We start from the raw sequence: 18068 nt of genomic DNA, 5'->3' as shown, positions 1-18068 counted from the left end.
CACTTTTCTGAAGAAGGTGTTTGTAGGGTTCAAAAAAAACATGTGACAAACTCTTTAGATCTCCATTTCCACATTTGTAAAATGAGGAATTACAATTTAGATTGTAATGAGGAATTACAATTTAGATCTTTTCCAGGATTTTATAATGTCATTTTATAATATCAATTGACATGAGAAAATGGTGTTGTGACTTTAATTAGTACAAATAGTTTGATCTTTTTGGTTTAGTGGGTGGAGAAATACGAAAATTATATGAGTTACTCAAAGATAGAAATCAGAATGAAAAAGTTTACCCTAGAGGATAGCAATGTGCAAACCCGAAGTGTTTAACCACAGTTCTAGGTTACCAAAAGGACTGCAAAAAATTAGGAAGATTAGTAATTAAAGGTCAAAAGTTAATTGAGAAAAATAGTTAAGTCACTGTTTTTGGCACTAGGATCAGGTAATAAGGAATATTGTATATATTATTTAAAAAGGGAGACCAAGTTGTTTCCTAATATTTCAGTCAACTTGAGATAAGTTCATATTTTCAAAACAAGCATTATAGGAGAATAGACTGCATGTATGTAATTTTTTTTTAATAACATGAATTACCAATTTAAAGTTTAAATTTATTTATCCTGCCGATGTAATTATTTTTGTAATTTGGTTAGCTGGCAAATGTTTACCAAGCTCTGTACATGCATATTGCTCAGCTAGGTCTGACTGATTATAATCCATTCTTAATTTGCCTGCTTCATGTCAAAGATCAATTTTTGAGTGAAATTGTTTTTCTTCATGCTATATTTGTTAACCAAAGAAGTAAATTTTAAGGTACTTCCCACCCTCCCTCTGAAATATAATATTTTTGTTTTCTTTAGCTTGCTTTGGATAAAAAGGCGACTGTATGTTACTCATTTGGCACAAATACTCCCTGAATGCACTCTTGAGTCCTCATTTTTAAAGTCATTAATGGATGGTCTCATGTGTGCTGTATGTAATTTCCTAGGAGTAAATATCCTAGACCAGAGCATTGATTTTTGGACCGGCTGAACATAGCATATAGGAAGTCAGCTGTTCTCTTGGTCCTAGAGAATTATTTAACATTTAGAAGAATCTCCCATTAGATTTAGAAGATTTTATAATTTGAAAATGTTTAAACTGACATGCAAGGCAGATATTTTAAGAATTTTTCAGAATTTGTTACTAAACTCATTATTAGAAACTCCCTAATTCAGAATTTGGCATAGTTTGGAGGAAGTTGGGCTTAACAGTTACCCTTGTACAGTCTACAGAAAAATGACTTACCAAACAAAATATATAGATCAAACAAGAGGAAAGAGGAGTATTGATGTACTTAAGAAAATAAACTATTTTGAACCACTTTAGAAGCATATATTAATTGATAAATTAGTCCAATGCCATTTATAATGAATTTGTGTTAGTATCATCTTAGCTCAATTATAATGATATTCTGTTAAACTTTGTTTACAAAATATTTAAAATTCAGATTAGTCTTGATTCCATTCATTTCAAATCCATAACGTTTTTACTTAAATACACTTAGTACTGAATTCCAATTTTTTTTTAAAGCATATTGTATCAACTAGATTCTGCTTTCCTAGTAAATTCTGGGCCCCTGACCCTATTAATTAACAAAGTCATCATTCAGTAAGGCAAGTTTTAAGCTTGGGTTGAACAGTTTTGCAGGTAAGGATTAAGCATGTTTGGCAGAAGATTTCTTATTGCACTCATGGGTGCATGAAAACAATAATGTCTGTTGGGCATTTCACGATATGTGAAACGTCTGAAAAGAAAGCTTTCATTATTTATAATGTGTTAATACAGTAGAATTTTTGTTTAAAGGAGAGCATTGAAAGAAAGTTCTTTCAGGCAAATGTTTAATACACTCATTCAATATCTAAGCTTTTGTCAGATTAAAGAAGATACCCCTTTTCTGTGGAGAGTGTATATGTTATAGTGGAGGGAAAGTACTCTCCTGGAATTTGCCCCGGTGGCCTGTGATGTATGTAATTAGTGGCCTGAAACTGTTTAGGTATTAAAAAAAAAAAAAGTTAAAAAATTACTTAATAGAATAAATGAACATTTGCTCACAGCAAATTCAACAGAGTTAAATGTCCACGTGTAAACATAGATTGCTTTGTGTTTAAAGAGTTGTTCTTTGTTTATTGAAGTTCCTAGGCTTGATTCATGCCATTTAGCATCTTCATTACAGTTCATCTGACATGCTTTAAACATGAATTTTGGTAAATACACAGCTTGACTGTGTTCTTATTATAACTTCGTTTAGTGATCACTTGATATAATGGCTGACACGAAGTCAGCACTCAATAGATGCGTGTCAAATGGATGTGTTGCCCCACACTTTAGACTTGTAGTCAATCTGCTTAGGCTGCCAGTGAGCATTCCTTAATTTCAAGTAGCTTGTCTTCAGCCTGTATCACTTTTTGGAAATTGTGCTCATAAAAGCAGTGTTACCATCCATCCTTAGAGTTTTCTCACTCCTAACCCTCCACCCTCTCTGTAGTGTGGCAGACTTTAGAACTAATTTATTTGTCCATACGTTTATTCCTTTGGTACATTGTTAAAGGCATTTTGTCATTTTCAGTGCTAGTCTGTAGTCCTTTGTTTTTTTTTTCTGTTCCTTTTTATGTCTCAAATGGTCTCTCATTCATGCTTTCTTGCTCTGTCATTGTTTCATGCATTCGGACATTTATTGAGCACTTATTTTATAATAGGATACATTGATAAATGAGACCCAATCCTCTCCCTGAAAGAGCTCACAGTAAACACTTTCCATTTGACTTCACTCTTTCTGTTCTTCCATCCCCTAGCAGGAACTATCTTATCAGTGAGATTCCTTTCAGCTCCCCTCTCATCCAGGTTGTTCTTGCTGCAATTTTTTATTCTCATTGTCATCTGAAATCATCCTTCTTTTTCTGTAACCTACTATGTTAAAATCTGCCATTTTCTGAGAATTTGTTTTGTCTTCTTCTAGCCCATACTGGTCTCTCATTTTTCAAAATTTATTCTATTCTTATTAATGAATTAAGTTATTTTTCCTCTTCATATTCTATGTAACAGTATTTGTTTTGTGCCTTTCAAGATTTTAACATCCGTAATGGTGGACACTTTCTTGCTTTACTCCAGTAATATCTGTACTCCCCAAATACATTGGCACACATTTTTAGTTTGTAAATAATTTTTTGGCTAGTTTGTTTTTTGACTGGTGAAGAATTATGAGATTTAATGAAACCGACATATTGCATTGGACTGAGAAAGTGCAAAGACTGTTTTAGTCATTGTCTTTTGTAAATACAGATTTGAAGTGGTTCTGATTAAACACATTTTATTTGCGCTTTTATACTGTGGCTAAGAGATTCTGGTTTTCATAATATTTGTATCTAACATATTTGTTTAAAAAATGAATCTGAAGTTCTATGAACTTCAGACACTTGATGATGTTTAAAGTTTAGAAATATTGGTAGAGGGTAAAATAAGTAGTTTATATTTATTTAAATATATTCCAATACAGATGATAGGTACGGCACATTTGTTACTCTGGATATTTATGTATAAATCTATGTATCGTGTACTAATTTTGCATGACAGATTAATACAGAGCCATTTTTGGAAATACTTCAATTGAGATGTGTTCAGGATGTACTTAGAGACATTGTAGGAAATGGATCAGGCTGACAGGAAACTGAAAATGCAGAATATTTAAAAGCTGGTTGAGATTGTCTCAAGTGCTAATTTGGGAAGGCATTATCAGTTTATTTAAGGAAATGCACATTTAAAGTCTTCATGAAAGGCTGTTTGGAGGTGATGCTATATCATTAGAAAAAGGCGTGATTAGGCATGTGTAGTGTTTGGATATCTGGAGAAGAAAATCTTGATGGAATTGTCATTGCCCTTGGGTCTCTTTTGCCCTTTCCAATAATAAAATGAGATGTATATCCTTATCTGAAGCAAAAGTTTCAGACAGATGACAAATGGACCATACAGCTAAAGAAAAATTTCATTCTAGTTTATGGTTGCTTAGAGAATGTTTTCATGCTTTAAAATAATTTGTGCTAAATGATCATTTCTTCTTTCTACTTAAAATGTGCATATTAGGTTAGAACAATATATAACTTCTTTCAGTTGGTACAAATAGGCAGTATGCTTGTATATTATTTTGCCACTCATGAGTTTTCTTAACAATGAGAACACTCAAGCATCCTGCTGATTACCAAACAAATGAGGACATTAATAAAAAACATAAAAGTGAAGCAAACATTTAATCACTTCTTCCAGGTTATTTTGTGTCATGAAGCAAATTATTTAGTAGAAGTTTTTTAATCTATAAAATAACATTTTCTAATGTTCTCAGTCTAAGAAATGTGACATTTTGTAATGTAATTGTCTGAATTATGGTAGACCAGTCCTAGAAGTCTGATCTGGGTTTGAGGATAGATGGGCGTGATTCCCCGCAACTTCTCTGTGTTGCATGAAGGTTGTAGTTTTTCTTTATGGTTTAGGCGATTGCAGGAATTAAATGCTATTTATGTTTTTTTGAAAACAAAAAATAGATTACAGTCATATTGCTAAATTCTTATTTCTCTCTTTTTCCATTCTAGATTAAAGAGTCTATTGTTGGAGAAATCAGACGGGAAATTGTAAGTGGACTTTTGGCAGCAGTATCTTCAAGTAAAGCATCTAATTCTAAGCAAGATAGTCATTAAATGGAATTAATAGGTAAATTTTCTGAATTTCTTTGTTTAGATAAATGTAAATTAGTACTTAGTTTTTAATGCTTTGTTTTCTTAGTACACAGGTCTGTTTCTCTAATGAAATTTTAATTTTTAGAATGTAGGTAATGTTATCCTACAGTGTGAAAACTTCATAGAACCCCTTTTGAAAATTAAGCAAGTCAAATCTTATACTAACCTCCAAGGGATTATTATGTCATTTTACTGAAATTTCATTATAGTAAATAAATGCTGGAATTGGGGAAATCAGGACCTTCAAACCTGAGTCTTATTTTGATAGCATTGATTATGATATTCAGATGTACAATTTACAGACCAAGATTTTGAGAATCACATATTCTTATTATCTTAATTTTTTTGTCTTTTAAAGAAATGTATCCCATAGGTCCATATCTAAATGTCATAATTTATAAGGAATTGTTTTTATTTATTTTATTTATTGAAATAAATGACTTTAATCTTATCATAGCTCTAGTTACATTTTATAAAATATATGTTAATAGTAATACTTGGTGAATACAAAAGGGAGTAATACAGTTCAGTAGAATAATACTTTTAATAGAACTGAAAATATTCAACGAAATATGAGAAACAAAAATATAATTTGAAAAGTATATAATTACAGCTTTAGAAAATGAGAAAAGTGTTTTTATGACCGATTTCATAAAGTAACTAATTTTTTTCAAAGCTAGAGATAAAAGAATTAACTCTTAGGAAGATGTATAGAGATCACAGCAGGATCTTGTTTATGTATATATTTAGAGAATATTCTCATTTCTTTTTTTAAAGAAATTTTTAGTAATGTATTTGGAAGATGTTTAATGTTCACTTCTCTTTTTCAGGGTTGACCTGGATCGTATTAGCTGTATAATATTGGAGTTAATGATGTGCACTGGTGGAGGTGTTATTTGTGCTTCAGAAGATATTTGCTGCTGAGCTGGGCTATTATTATATACAATGTACAATGTTTGTTTCTTCTATGCATATCTTTTTAAAAATATACATAGAAACTTAGGAACTTCGCTGACTTTTCTAAACTATCAAAACTGTAGCCATTTGAAAAGCCTAATATTTATTTGTCAATTTTTCCAGTCAATTCCTTATGTAGAATTAATTTTAAAACTTGAAAACTTCCATACTTAACCAACTTATAAATAACATGTTTCTTCAAATTAGCTCCCTTAAACACTGACCTCTATGAGGTATTGACTGTGCAATAACTGATTCATTTTTTGAGAGCTTGAAGCAACCAATGATTTTCCCTCCACTGCTGTTAATTAATGTCACTTCCCAGAAGAAAACTTGTTCTTGTTGTGAAAATTGCTCTTTATTCTTGAGGAAGTTACTAATAGCAGTAGGATAGAACTGTATGAGGTTACCTGCAACTACTTAATGTTCTTACACTGTAAGTGTTGTTACTTTACCTAAGACAAATGTAATTTTGTTATAGCTTATGTAGTATTTTTCTTTTGGAAATGTGCCTTATGTTAAACACTATGTACTTTTTGCATTGTCCAGACTTCATTAGACGGAGATATTTCTTCTGTCTTTTAGACTAAATAGAGGATTGCCAGAATAATGAGGCCTGTGACTTGAGTGGATAGAAATAAACTGGTTTTGTTTTTTAAAAAAAGGAAGTAATTTAGATTCGTTCTCATAATAGATGGTTTTAATTCAGTTTTAACCATTGAGAACTGTTTGTTTTTATGGGAAAAGAAAAGGAAAGGTTTCCTATTTGGATATCTATGTGTTAAATAAATATGTAAAGTAACAACCAAATGTTAGAATTATTCCTTTAGCATTTATAATTTTCAACTCATACTTCTTTGTGTGAATTTTAATCAAAAATGTTTGAAATTCTTTGAAAGACTGTCTAAAAGGTTTATAAATGTTTGAATTATCACACAAAGGCCGATTTCTAAAAAAGAATTAAAACAATAAAGTATTTATTTTGCCTAACATGTTTTTAGTGCTTTCTTTTCTTGAACTACAGCATGAAGAATTTGGATTAGATTTGATGAGAACAAATGAGGTCCAAAAGAATTACAGCATATAACCTAATAGATTGATACTCTCTTTTCCTTAAAAGGTTAACGTGTACTTTAGACCACCCTGGAGAAAGGGCACATACTGATGCCTCTTGGTCTCATCTAGTTCTGTGGTCCTGATAATTGCCATCCGATGCCAAATAAAACTTCTTTAAAATGTACTGCTAAACTACAAAAAAAAAAAAGACATTAAAGTAGTATTCTTTGGTCAAACTATTCAGCAATTTAACTAGTTGATTCTAATAACAGTAGCGATATGTATAAACCAAACACCCCACATTAAAAGTAATACAGGCACCAATGATTTCAACTATTTAGCTTCGTAGCCACTTTTACTTCATTTCTGACGATACAAACAAGGAACCAGAATTTGCTAATCAAAATTAGAAATATAGCAGTTGCAACAATAAGCCGAACCAATGGGCAGATCACTTAATAGTATATGAATAAAATAAAATAAACCTCAGCACTATTAGAGTTTCTTCTTTCCTCTCCTCAATTTAAACCTTTGTGTGCTTGAACATTTGAAAGCTACTATATCCAAACTGCCATGCTAGCTGCTATGTAGAAATAAGAGAGTGTCTACAAACTAGGTGGAAGAACAAGGCATGTTTTTATTTATGGGTAAGTTTAGAAGTACTAAATGGAAAATGAAGAAGAATAAAAGATTTGAGAGACTATCCTGGGGTGATCAGAGATCTTTACCAAGTAGATGTGGTTTAAGTAGTCTTAAAGAATGGGATGTGGAAAGGATGGGGTTCAAGTAGTCAAGAACATTAGCAGAGGTTATCCAGAATGCACAGTTTGAATTACTATGTACATGCTGAATGTTTTCAAGAACCTATGTTGTCTGTAGTTTGTGCATATTGTGCTAAGAACCTGAATGAAGAAGGCACAGAAGAAAAAGTATCTTGCAATGGTGATTTGGAAGTTAGGAGTTGCTGTGAATGATACACCATTGACAATAATGGACAGCTCAGATTTGAAGTACACATTGTTCCTCTTAAGAATATTCAGTTGAATTCCAGTAACATTTAAAGTAGGTATTAACGTCAGTTAAGAGTGCTCAGCTGGCCATTTTTCTTTTTTAAAGATGTTTTTAGAGCAGTTTTAGGTTTATGACATAACCTTTTTTAGAGGAAAATAAGAATGCAGTAAAATGCATGTAAAATATTGTAATGAAAAAGTATGCCTGGGAAATTCCTGAAGGGATGGTATACTGCCCAGGTGCCTCACCTGTCCAAATGGGAGTGTGGTGCTAGTGGAAGAATAAAGCAAAACTGAAGAAGCAGAGCTGTTCCTTTTTTTTTTTTTTTTTCTTTTTCTTTTTTTTCCCTCTTTTGGAAAGGAATTTATAGGGTTCTAGGAAGTGGGAAGAGGAAACATTCTATCTTATTAAAGCTGAGATCTAAGTTTTGTAGTAAGTTATGTATGACTACCGAAACCATTTATGAATATTGAAAGCATTTAATTAGCACTTATTCTGGTTTCATCTAAATGTATAAAGTTAAGATTCATTTCTATTAGTTCCTATACAGTTTTTAAATTTTATTAACTCGGGCCTTTTACCTTTTTTTCTTATTTTCACAACATGCTGTAATATTCATTGAATAAATAATAGCTTGCATAAAGAATGTTGTGCTCAGCAATAAATCAGAAATATGCTCAAAGATAAACATCAAATAAATATAAGGGCCCATTTCCCCATGAGAGTCTTTTTGAATGCTCCAAAAGAGACTAAATCTTTATTGAAAGTTTGCTGGATACCTACCATTTTTAAGGCTCTGAGTTTACGAAGATGGATATATAAAGAAAATGAATAACAGCATGTTCTAAGGAAAGGTAATAAAGTATATCGTTTGCAACTTTAAATGAAAATATACATTTAGAAATTAGATTGTCTCTTTTCTGCCCATTTAAAAAAATATAAAGGGTACTTTATAGAAAGCTATATTAAATGTATTAAAGATAATAAAACCATATTAAATGAGTTGGAATGAATTTGGGAAATAATGCATTTTGAAGAGCAGATGTCAGACTTAGAAGTGAGACTGAGCAAACAAATGTTGCTTTGTTTTAGAAATGTATCTGAAGTGATAACATTTTAAAATAACATTGTGGGCTAAGGAGAAAAAAATTGAACAAACCTTGAAAAATTATGTTGTACAACTTACACGAGGACTACACAACTATTGAGAAAAAAAGCATGTGTTTTGTCAATATTACTATGTTTTTAGAAGTTTAGAAAAATTACATTCTATTGTTTTGATGCTTCTATTTTAGATTTACAAAATGTCCCTCGACTCAACCTTGATGTCATTAATACACTTATATGTAATCAATAATAATAATAATACTGAATAACAAGCATACTCCATTTGAACATTCAATTGACATGTAGAACATCAATAACAATGTTTTAAGGAAAAGGTTAATGTTTTATACAAAATTATTTTGTTCTTAATTCTAATATACGTAAACCTTAATTTTCTTAAAAGAGCCAATTTGCCAGTGTAACACACTTTACAAAGTAAACTTAAACTTATTGCGGTAACATTGGTTAATAACATTATAAGTTTCAGGTGTAGAATTCTAGAATATAACATCTGTATATTATGTTGTGTGCTCACTACCCAAAGACTAGTCTCTCCATCACCATGTATTTGACCCCCTTTACCCTCTTCATCCTCCCCATGCATCCCCTCTGATAACCACCATACTATTGTCTGTGTCTGAGTTCATTTGTTACTTTCTGTTTTATATCCCATATGTGAGTTGAAATCATATGGTTCTTGTCCTTTTCCATCTGACTTATTTCACTTATCATGATACTCTCAAGTATTTATCAAAAATTTTTATAATTTTATGTCTTTAAAAATAGACATATTTTTAATGTCATATTTGGCTTCATGAAATATATAAATGTACATACTACTGTGTTTACAAACATGCACATTTTAAGAATACCTATTTTTTTTCAGCGTAATTAAACTTATAACTAGTCATGAAGAGTGTTTTTGTTAAAGAAATATGGTTAAACATCACTATTTCTACAGGCACTTTCTCAGACAACAAGGTAACAAAATGTTATAAACAAAAGGGCTAGTATATATGAGATTCAAGAGATCACTGACTTGACAAGGATGTATACATTCCCTATCCAAAAATGAAGAATAGCAAAGAATACATGAGAGATAATAGAGTTTAGTCATTAAAGTTCAAGCTGGGTTTAAATCTCTGCTCTGTAGAGATTTGGTGATACTAGTATGTTTTTCAAAGAGTCATAAGTATGAATATAAATGCACCTAGCACAATGCTTGGCATAGCTCAATAAGGTGTTCATGGTGATGATAGAGATGCTGGTGATGGGTGGAAATAGGGTAAGAGGTAGGTGAGGTTTGGCAAATTAAGCATTATACAGAAGAGAGAACATGAATTTATAGATCCAGCACTGAAATTTTCATCTTGTGTTCTTTCAAGCAATAGAACCAGGGACTGGCAAAGGACTCCTGATTCTTTATTATGTGAAGAGTGAACATTATGGCCTTTCCATTTTCAACAAAGCTTATTCTTCGGAACAAAAAATCTTGATAGAAATCAGAGTAATGCTTCTAAAACTTTAATATGCATAGAAATCAGATCACTTGAGATTTTGTAGAAATGAAGATTCTGCTTGAATATATCTGGTCCTACTTTCTGGGGTCCAAATTTCTGCATTCTAGACACTCGTGTGAAGTTGATACTGCTAGTCTTTACTATTTACTACTTTGTTTTTGGTAGTGGGGATTTAGAATAGTAGGTCCTATTACCTGTCTGCCAGATTCTTCGAAGGGAGAAATTTGTTAAGCAGAGAAAGGACTTTTTATTTTTAAGATATATCTTAGAAGAAACTTTTCATTATAGCCCAAAGTTCAAAATAAAGCACAAATGTAAGCAAAGCAAAGCACACAGGAAGAAAACCACAAGGAGAAACACCTAAGACCTCATGGAAACATGCAATGGTCAAGAGAGGCCTATGTAGCATCAATAACGGCCTAAGCAAAGAGCTATTTTGTTGTTAATGGCTGCGGGTGATAAGTCCATATTGTGTTGACCAGACTATGAGAAGATGCAATGACAGTCTGAGTGCTTGAAGAGGCAACAAGTAAAGATGAAGAATGAGACCCAAAAAGGAAAAGAACTAGCTCAGGAGATGTTGCAGAAGGGGGATCAGCGCTAAGTTGTGAAATTTCAGTCATTGGTATTTGGAGTTGCTTACCATTCCTTTGGGGGAAGGGGTTAGTGATTAAAAATAATTATGCCTGTGTCGAACACATTGTAATGTGTTATTCGTGTTCTTAAGTTAACAGTTTAGCAAATCCATCCACAGATAATTCATGCTTTATTTCAGTATGTCTCACATAATTCCTTTTATTATTTCTCCAGGTTAAAAAAAAAAAAATCCCTTGATGTATAGCAAAGCACATATTATCTGATGAGTTGATTCACAAATATTTATCACAATCTTGTTCCTGGACACCGATTGTTCTTGATTAAATCACAAGGGATCATCAGATAACTCAGCTGTGAATGTTCTAATTTATGTTTAGTTAGAAGTATTGACACCATTATTAACCTATTGAGATATGTAAAATAAATTGACTCATATAAACATTTGAATAAAAATAGAATGTTTTAACCCAGGCCTCAAAATGGGATTGCATTATTGACAATAGACATTAAAAAAAACTCTTTGCCCATCACCTGCTGAGGCATATCCTCTCTCAAATCTCATGCATTTATATGGAGGAGGAGTTCCCAAAAGTCATTCATATATCTTTGTTCTTATCTATCATTCTAAATGATTGCCTCTTCTCTTACTTTCTCTGTTGAGAGCCACAGTGCTTCTCTGCTCTTCCACTGGGGCTCTCAATTGGCCAAATTATGATAGTATTGTGCTATATGGAAATAAAGAACTTCTCTTGCTGTATCTACTTACTACAATGGCAGCAAAGCAGCGCTGCTTATAACTCAGCCTTGTTTCATGAATATCTTGTGAACACATCTAACGCATCTTTGGTCATTTATACTTTCAGCAGCATCTCCACTGGGGCTTAGTCATGGGTGAAAAGCACTAGAGACAGATACTTTATTGTCTTTCCCATCCCTTTTCTCCTCTGGTGCTGGTAAGCTCTTTTGCCCTCTGCCAGAGAACTCTCCTACAAATCAACTAATTCCAATTGACCATGGCTGGATCTTTAGCATGACACCATAGGCGCAAACTGGTTCCCTCTTACTCTTAGGAACAGACAAGTGTTTTGATGACAAATGTTGAGCATATTCATTTTTATTATTTTTCTCTTCAGAAATCTCATCACAGTTATATTCATTCAACATGTATTTAATGAATGACTTGAGTAGAAGACACTAAGGACAGATAATTTTTTCATGGCCTTATTTTACTATTTACTAATTTGCTAATTTTACTAGCATTTGAGTCAAGTTTTTCAAGATTCACAAAACAGTTTTTATTTGGGTACAATTTATTATTGTTGTTTTTGTTGTCTTTCAAATGTCCTATAAGAAGACAAAAGCAGAACACAAATAATATCACAATTCCGTTAGGTGTAATCCAAGACCATTTTTTTTAGAGTAGGTATTAATTTCCTAGAAGAATCTTAGCTTGGTTCATTCTGCCTGTAATATCCAGAATAGGAAAGGGAAATGAATGAAACAACATCCCTTATGAGACGTTTTATCTCTTTAAAATCTAGATACACATTTGACGGAAATTAAGTGTGAAGAGGCACAATAGTAGTGAAGGAAACTTCATCTACAATCAGAAACTGTGGATTATCAGTGAAACTGATAGCTGTCCATTTACAAATATGTCTTGGTTGATGGATTAATTGAATTATAGCGATGCTGGCAGCAAAGTAAGTTTCTTTGAAGTACTTAATACTTTCCAGTTAATAACAAAAATAAAGGGAAAAAAAGAGGCGGCAGTAGGGGAATCAGTAAGAGCCTGGATTTAAATCTTTTGGTAAGCAAATATTTCTATGATGGAAAAAATTCAAATCACAGGTACTTTCAGAGTAATATGGATTTCTTTTACAGCGTGGTCTCAATTTCGGCATTTCCTTTCTGCTTTTTTTTCTCTTCTTACTTTAAGACCTAGAAATTATTTCCTTACTGAAATTTCTTGAACTCCACTTTTCTGCTCTGAGAACATTGTTTTCTTCCTAAAATCTGTGCATTGTAGTAGCTGATAGAGCTGGAAAAAAATATCACATTTTGGCGACAACTGTCCCTTTCAATGTTGTTCTAGTCTGAACACCGAGTTTGAGACATTAGATTGTGTAAAACAAGTTAGTTCTTCATGTGATCTGGGCTATATGTTTGAGTCTGTACTGAGTTTACTAAAAACTAAAGACATTTATGTTCACTTCTTATTACAAGAAAATATTGCTAAAATATATATAACCGAAGGGAGTAGAAAAATGTGAACGTGAAGAGTTCCAATCTAGAAGCAGATAGACCTCAGTTCCAGGCTTAGCTCTGTGATTTGCTTACTTGTTTTAGCTTCACTCTCCTGAAAATAACAACAGCACCTACCTCCGGTTTATTGGGGAGATTGATAAGGTGTAATAATATAAGGATATTTAGCATACTCCAAAGTGTATGGTAAGAGCTCAGTAAATATTAGTTATTAGCAAGAGGTAGTAATGATGATAATAATGTTTTAAAATATCAAAATGATATACTGTATTGATTATCTGAGTCAAATATGAGTGAAAATATAGTTGATGTTATTTCAACTTTATGTTAAATAAACCACTAACTGTCAAAGTTGTGTGATTTGTCCTGCCTAAGCTTTATTTAATTCAGGAAAAGTTCGATGTTAGATATGCTTGTCAGAAGTTTATCTTTTCTATTATTTTTAAGACTATACTTAATCGGCACCACAATAAAAGTTTAATCAGGATAATTGCCGATGATGAGATGCATTACTCTGTATCATTTAATTAAAAGATTTGGAGCTTCAGAAAATTGGAATCCTTAGTTTTGGCTATTTATAGCCCTTTATTATTATTTTTTTTATAGGAATGCCCTTGACAGTAACATTCTCTTAGCATTAACCTCCTGTTTCTTTTTCTCTCATTTTAAAAAAGAAACTGAAAAACTAAATTGAGCTTTTAAAAACTCTCTAAGCATAGATATTCTCAGCTGTGCAAGGGCAATTATCAGAATATGTGTCATGCGTCTGTGCGCAAATATGTGTATCTATGCACACAGAATACCTGCACAGAATTGTTTTCACGGTGTTGTAATTTTATATTTCGAGAAATAGTCCCTGGAAATACAAGCTACAGAAAGCACAGATGTTTAAAATCTGAACAAGTGGAGTATGGGTTAAAAAAGTTGAGAAAAAATTGGCTAACAAATTAAGCCAATTTATTATCAACATAGAAATATTACAAGTAAAATGTGCTATATACAGAGTACATTATAATTATTTACTTTTGAGGAGTTCTGCTATTCAGAATATTAGAGTTCTAATTGATATGTGTCACAAGTGTTGCTAAGGGAGTAACACTTACTTAACCATGACTTGTGTATCTTGAGAGACTAAAAATCAGGAAGTGTGGACATCAGTATTTCATGACCTTGACATTTCATTACAGACAGAAAAAGAAGAGGCACTTTTGAGAAGTGAAGGCTACTGCCAACTTCCTGGTTTCTTCTTTAAACAAGGAACATTTAGACACCTCCAAAAATATTCTAGTACAATGCTAGAAAAGTATCCTATATACGGCAGGTGCTTCTTCCAAGCCCACGTAGTTTTATGGTTGCTGGTACAAAACTTTATAGTTAATCCTTTAAGAAGTTAAGGGACTTCTAATTAGTAATGATGATCTACAAAAATAACTATAAAAATGTTATGATATTCATAATAAGCCATGGTTTGGAGGTTATTTCTCAAGAAGAAATGTGTGGGTGGTTTTAATACTTGAGTACTTAATTTAAAAAAATTATAGATTCTAAGCACATAAAATATTTACAGATTGTACCATGTCATTTCTTTCCCTTCAAGGGAATATTATATGCAAAGATCATGTCATTTGAGATATAAGCCATTTCAGATTACTTTTCACATTTTCCTTTGTCGAAATAGCTAAGTAATAGCCCTATCAAAATTCCTGTTCCACTTAGCAAATTTTTATTGTCTTTTTTTATGCTTCTTTCCATAAAATCCTGATAGTCTAATTCCTTTATATCCAATCATCTCTACTGCCCTCTTACTTCTTGCCTGAGTTGTGGCACTATTCTCTACCTAGGCCTTCCTGACTACAGTAGTTCATCTGAAGTCTATATTCTCCTATTTTGTTAGCAATTGTTCTAAATGCAAATATGACTTTGTCACCCTTTTGCCCCTATTGCGCCAAGCCTCCCAATATCTCTCCATTATTTTTGAGTCGAAGTCCAAATATATCCTTTTGTGCATCTCCATCAGAGATAAGGCACATCCCCTAAAATATTGATTTCCTTATACAATCTTTTTTTACTTAGTGTAACGGATTATGCTTTTCAAAGATGGACCCTACAATGCCTCCTGTACTACACACTCTTCTAAAACCTTGCCACTTCCCCATGAGGAGCTGGAGTCTCTTCCCTTTGCAACTGGTTGAAACTTTATGACTACTTTGAACAATAGAGTGTAGTAGTAGAAGTGATAACCTCTGACTTTCAAGGTTAGGACATAAAAAATGCCATGCACTGCCATCTGGTTCTCTCGTGATGCTTGATCTTGGAACCCAGCCACCATGCTGTCAAGAAGGCCAAAACACCTAGGAAGAAGAGGCTATGTGGAGGACAGAAGATTCTAGCCTTTGGCCCTGGCTGAACTGTCAGCTAATTGACAGCACCAAATTGCCAACTATATCATCAGTCAGTTATCCTGAATGTGGGTTCTCTAGTTGCCAGTCAAGCCACACCATATGATGCCATGTAGAGATGAGACAAGTTGTCCTTGCTTAACCTTGCTCAAATTAGAGATTCATGAACAAAATAAGTAACGATTTTTGCTTTAAGCCACAAAGTTTTAGGGATAGTGTATGTATCAATGGGTAACTGCTACTAATTTTGGTACCTAGAAATTAGATGCTGCCATAATAAAAACCTATACATGTGGCATTGGCTTTTGAACTGGACTGTGGGAAGAAGTTGGAATGGTGTCGAGGGGACTGTTCATGAATGCCAAAAAGGGTCTCACATAGAGTATTAGTGGAAACCTAAAAAGCCTTGAGGAAACTATCAGCAAAGTTTTAAAGGAAAAAGAGGACAATACAATTGAAAACTGAAGAAAAGGAGATCTTTGTTAGGTGATGGCTGAGAGTTTGCCAACATAGTCATCTGTGGAAATGTGGCAAAGTTAAGTTTCCTAAAAACTCAAGAATCTAGCTGAGGAAATTTCCAGGCAGAACATTAAAAATGCCACTTGATATTTTTTCTCATTGCTTATAATAAAATATGAGAAAGATGAGCTAAAGAATAAACCATTAAATATAAAAGAGCCGGAACTTGCTGAGTTTGAAATAAAATTATTTTTCATACCCAAATCTTCTAAAAACAATTACTAAATTGAAAAATGGCTTCTGGAAAAGATCAAATTTAGGATAAATCTCTAAGATCTTTGTGAATACCTCAGAAGGATCTAAGACTGTTGCTCATAAAATATTTCAAATAAAGGAAAGATTCTTTAAAAATCTTAATGCTTACCTGGCCGCATTAGTTCAGTTTAATAATAAGGCATCTAAGGGTATTCTTCCACAGCTGTCTCAAAAGAAGCCTAAGTAAACAAGGGTTTATCTTGAAGAGCTTTTGAATTTGACTTTTGTTTAGTGTTGTTTATAAATTGATACATAAGAAAACCACATGGGTTTTTTAAAAATTATATCAGCTTGGACTGAAAGCAAGAGAAAATATAACTTTTAGAGGCAGGGGGCAGGACTTTTTAATTCATACTACTTTTGTGCTGCATCAGATTATTTATTGCCTTACTCATGTGGTGTATTTTCCTTTATGTGTCTTAAATTTTCATATTTATGTCTTCAAAGGCATTTTCTGATTTTTAATATTACTGGAATTTGAAGAGCAAGATGTCCCCAATTCATTAACTTAGTAAGCTTTAAAGACTTCAAATAAACTGCCACTCTGATTTTCAAATTAAAAAACACTAGCGTTTTTTCCTCTTATAATGTATTTGCTGATAAAAATAAAGTACTTACACCTTAAACTTACACAATGTCATTTATATCTTAGTAAAAAGAAAGTTAAAAAAATAAAATGTACCTTCTCATCTCTACTCCACCCCTCATTTTGGAAATCAATTGAATCCATTTTGAAAAGTAGAAAATGGCATTCTATTTGTCAAGCTTTTATAATGACCGAATATTTATTCTAGAAATAGAGAGCTGGATGTATGTGTCTTTTTATGTAGTAGGGCATAGAGAATTTTTTCTATTTTCTGAGTTTTGTATATTTCCAGATAGTAACAAAATATTTTCATTGTTTATATTCTAAGGTTATACTGTAGTTATTTTAGATTTTTAACACTGGCTTGTTTCTTTCTATTACCAGACCTAAATATAATGTTGTCTATTTAACTTATTATTCCCAAGCCTAGCAGATTCCTTTTCATACTCTAAATATCTCATTGCAAACACACAATACTCTCTTTGATAATCATGGAGATGATATTTGTTTTACTAAATTTGGTGTGATTGAAAAATTACTTAAATATCTTTAGCCATAAACCCAAGAACAAGGAGATTATAGTGTTAACTACCTCTATTAGAAACAGTTCATGGATTATGGGAAATAAAGTAGGAAGCAAATATCATATCAAATGTGGCCAATAGAAACAGTAAATATTGACAGAATCCTGTTTAAATAGTCATAGAGGATTATTCTGTGAGTTTCCTTTTATTCGCTTCATTTACGTTAAGTTTAAGGAGGTGAATTTGGAATTTAAATATATCTGAAATACTTCCCCTTAAACTTGGCATTCTAGGACTGGAAGCTGGTATTGCAGCAGGTATACATTTGGGATTGTCTCAGATCTGCGTGAAATATGTCTTTTTTTTTTTTTTTTTTCATTTGTAGTGTCAACAGTAACTAAGTAAGCTCCAGCTGAGCTGCATTCCTTATGAAACAGTCTATGGGGAGCCGAAAGACAGTAGCCCTGGTGATAATTTCCAGAGTAAAATGTTCACAAGATGAAATG

The 18068-nt window shown here is 32.4% G+C and overlaps 1 protein-coding gene across 2 annotated transcripts in view; it reads left to right on the top strand.

Annotated features, from left to right (window-relative positions):
- The window catches only part of SSFA2 (sperm specific antigen 2), a 40608-nt gene extending 34073 nt beyond the window's left edge, over positions 1-6535 (top strand). Inside the window, exons 17-18 of one of the 2 annotated variants that reach the window (XM_011356577.2) lie at positions 4623-4740; positions 5597-6535. In XM_011356577.2, the coding sequence (XP_011354879.1) occupies positions 4623-4727 (105 nt within the window). In that variant the 3' untranslated portion in view covers positions 4728-4740; positions 5597-6535. The remainder of the gene's footprint in view (positions 1-4622; positions 4741-5596) is intronic. The other variant, XM_011356585.2, reaches the window with a different exon arrangement.
- Positions 6536-18068: the final 11533 nt, after the last annotated feature.

The sequence above is a fragment of the Pteropus vampyrus genome, unplaced genomic scaffold (genome assembly GCF_000151845.1).
Source record: "Pteropus vampyrus isolate Shadow unplaced genomic scaffold, Pvam_2.0 Scaffold2, whole genome shotgun sequence".
Classification (NCBI taxonomy): domain Eukaryota; kingdom Metazoa; phylum Chordata; class Mammalia; order Chiroptera; family Pteropodidae; genus Pteropus; species Pteropus vampyrus.
Note: the sequence above shows the minus strand (reverse complement) of the source record. Positions and strands in the feature narration are given on the sequence as shown.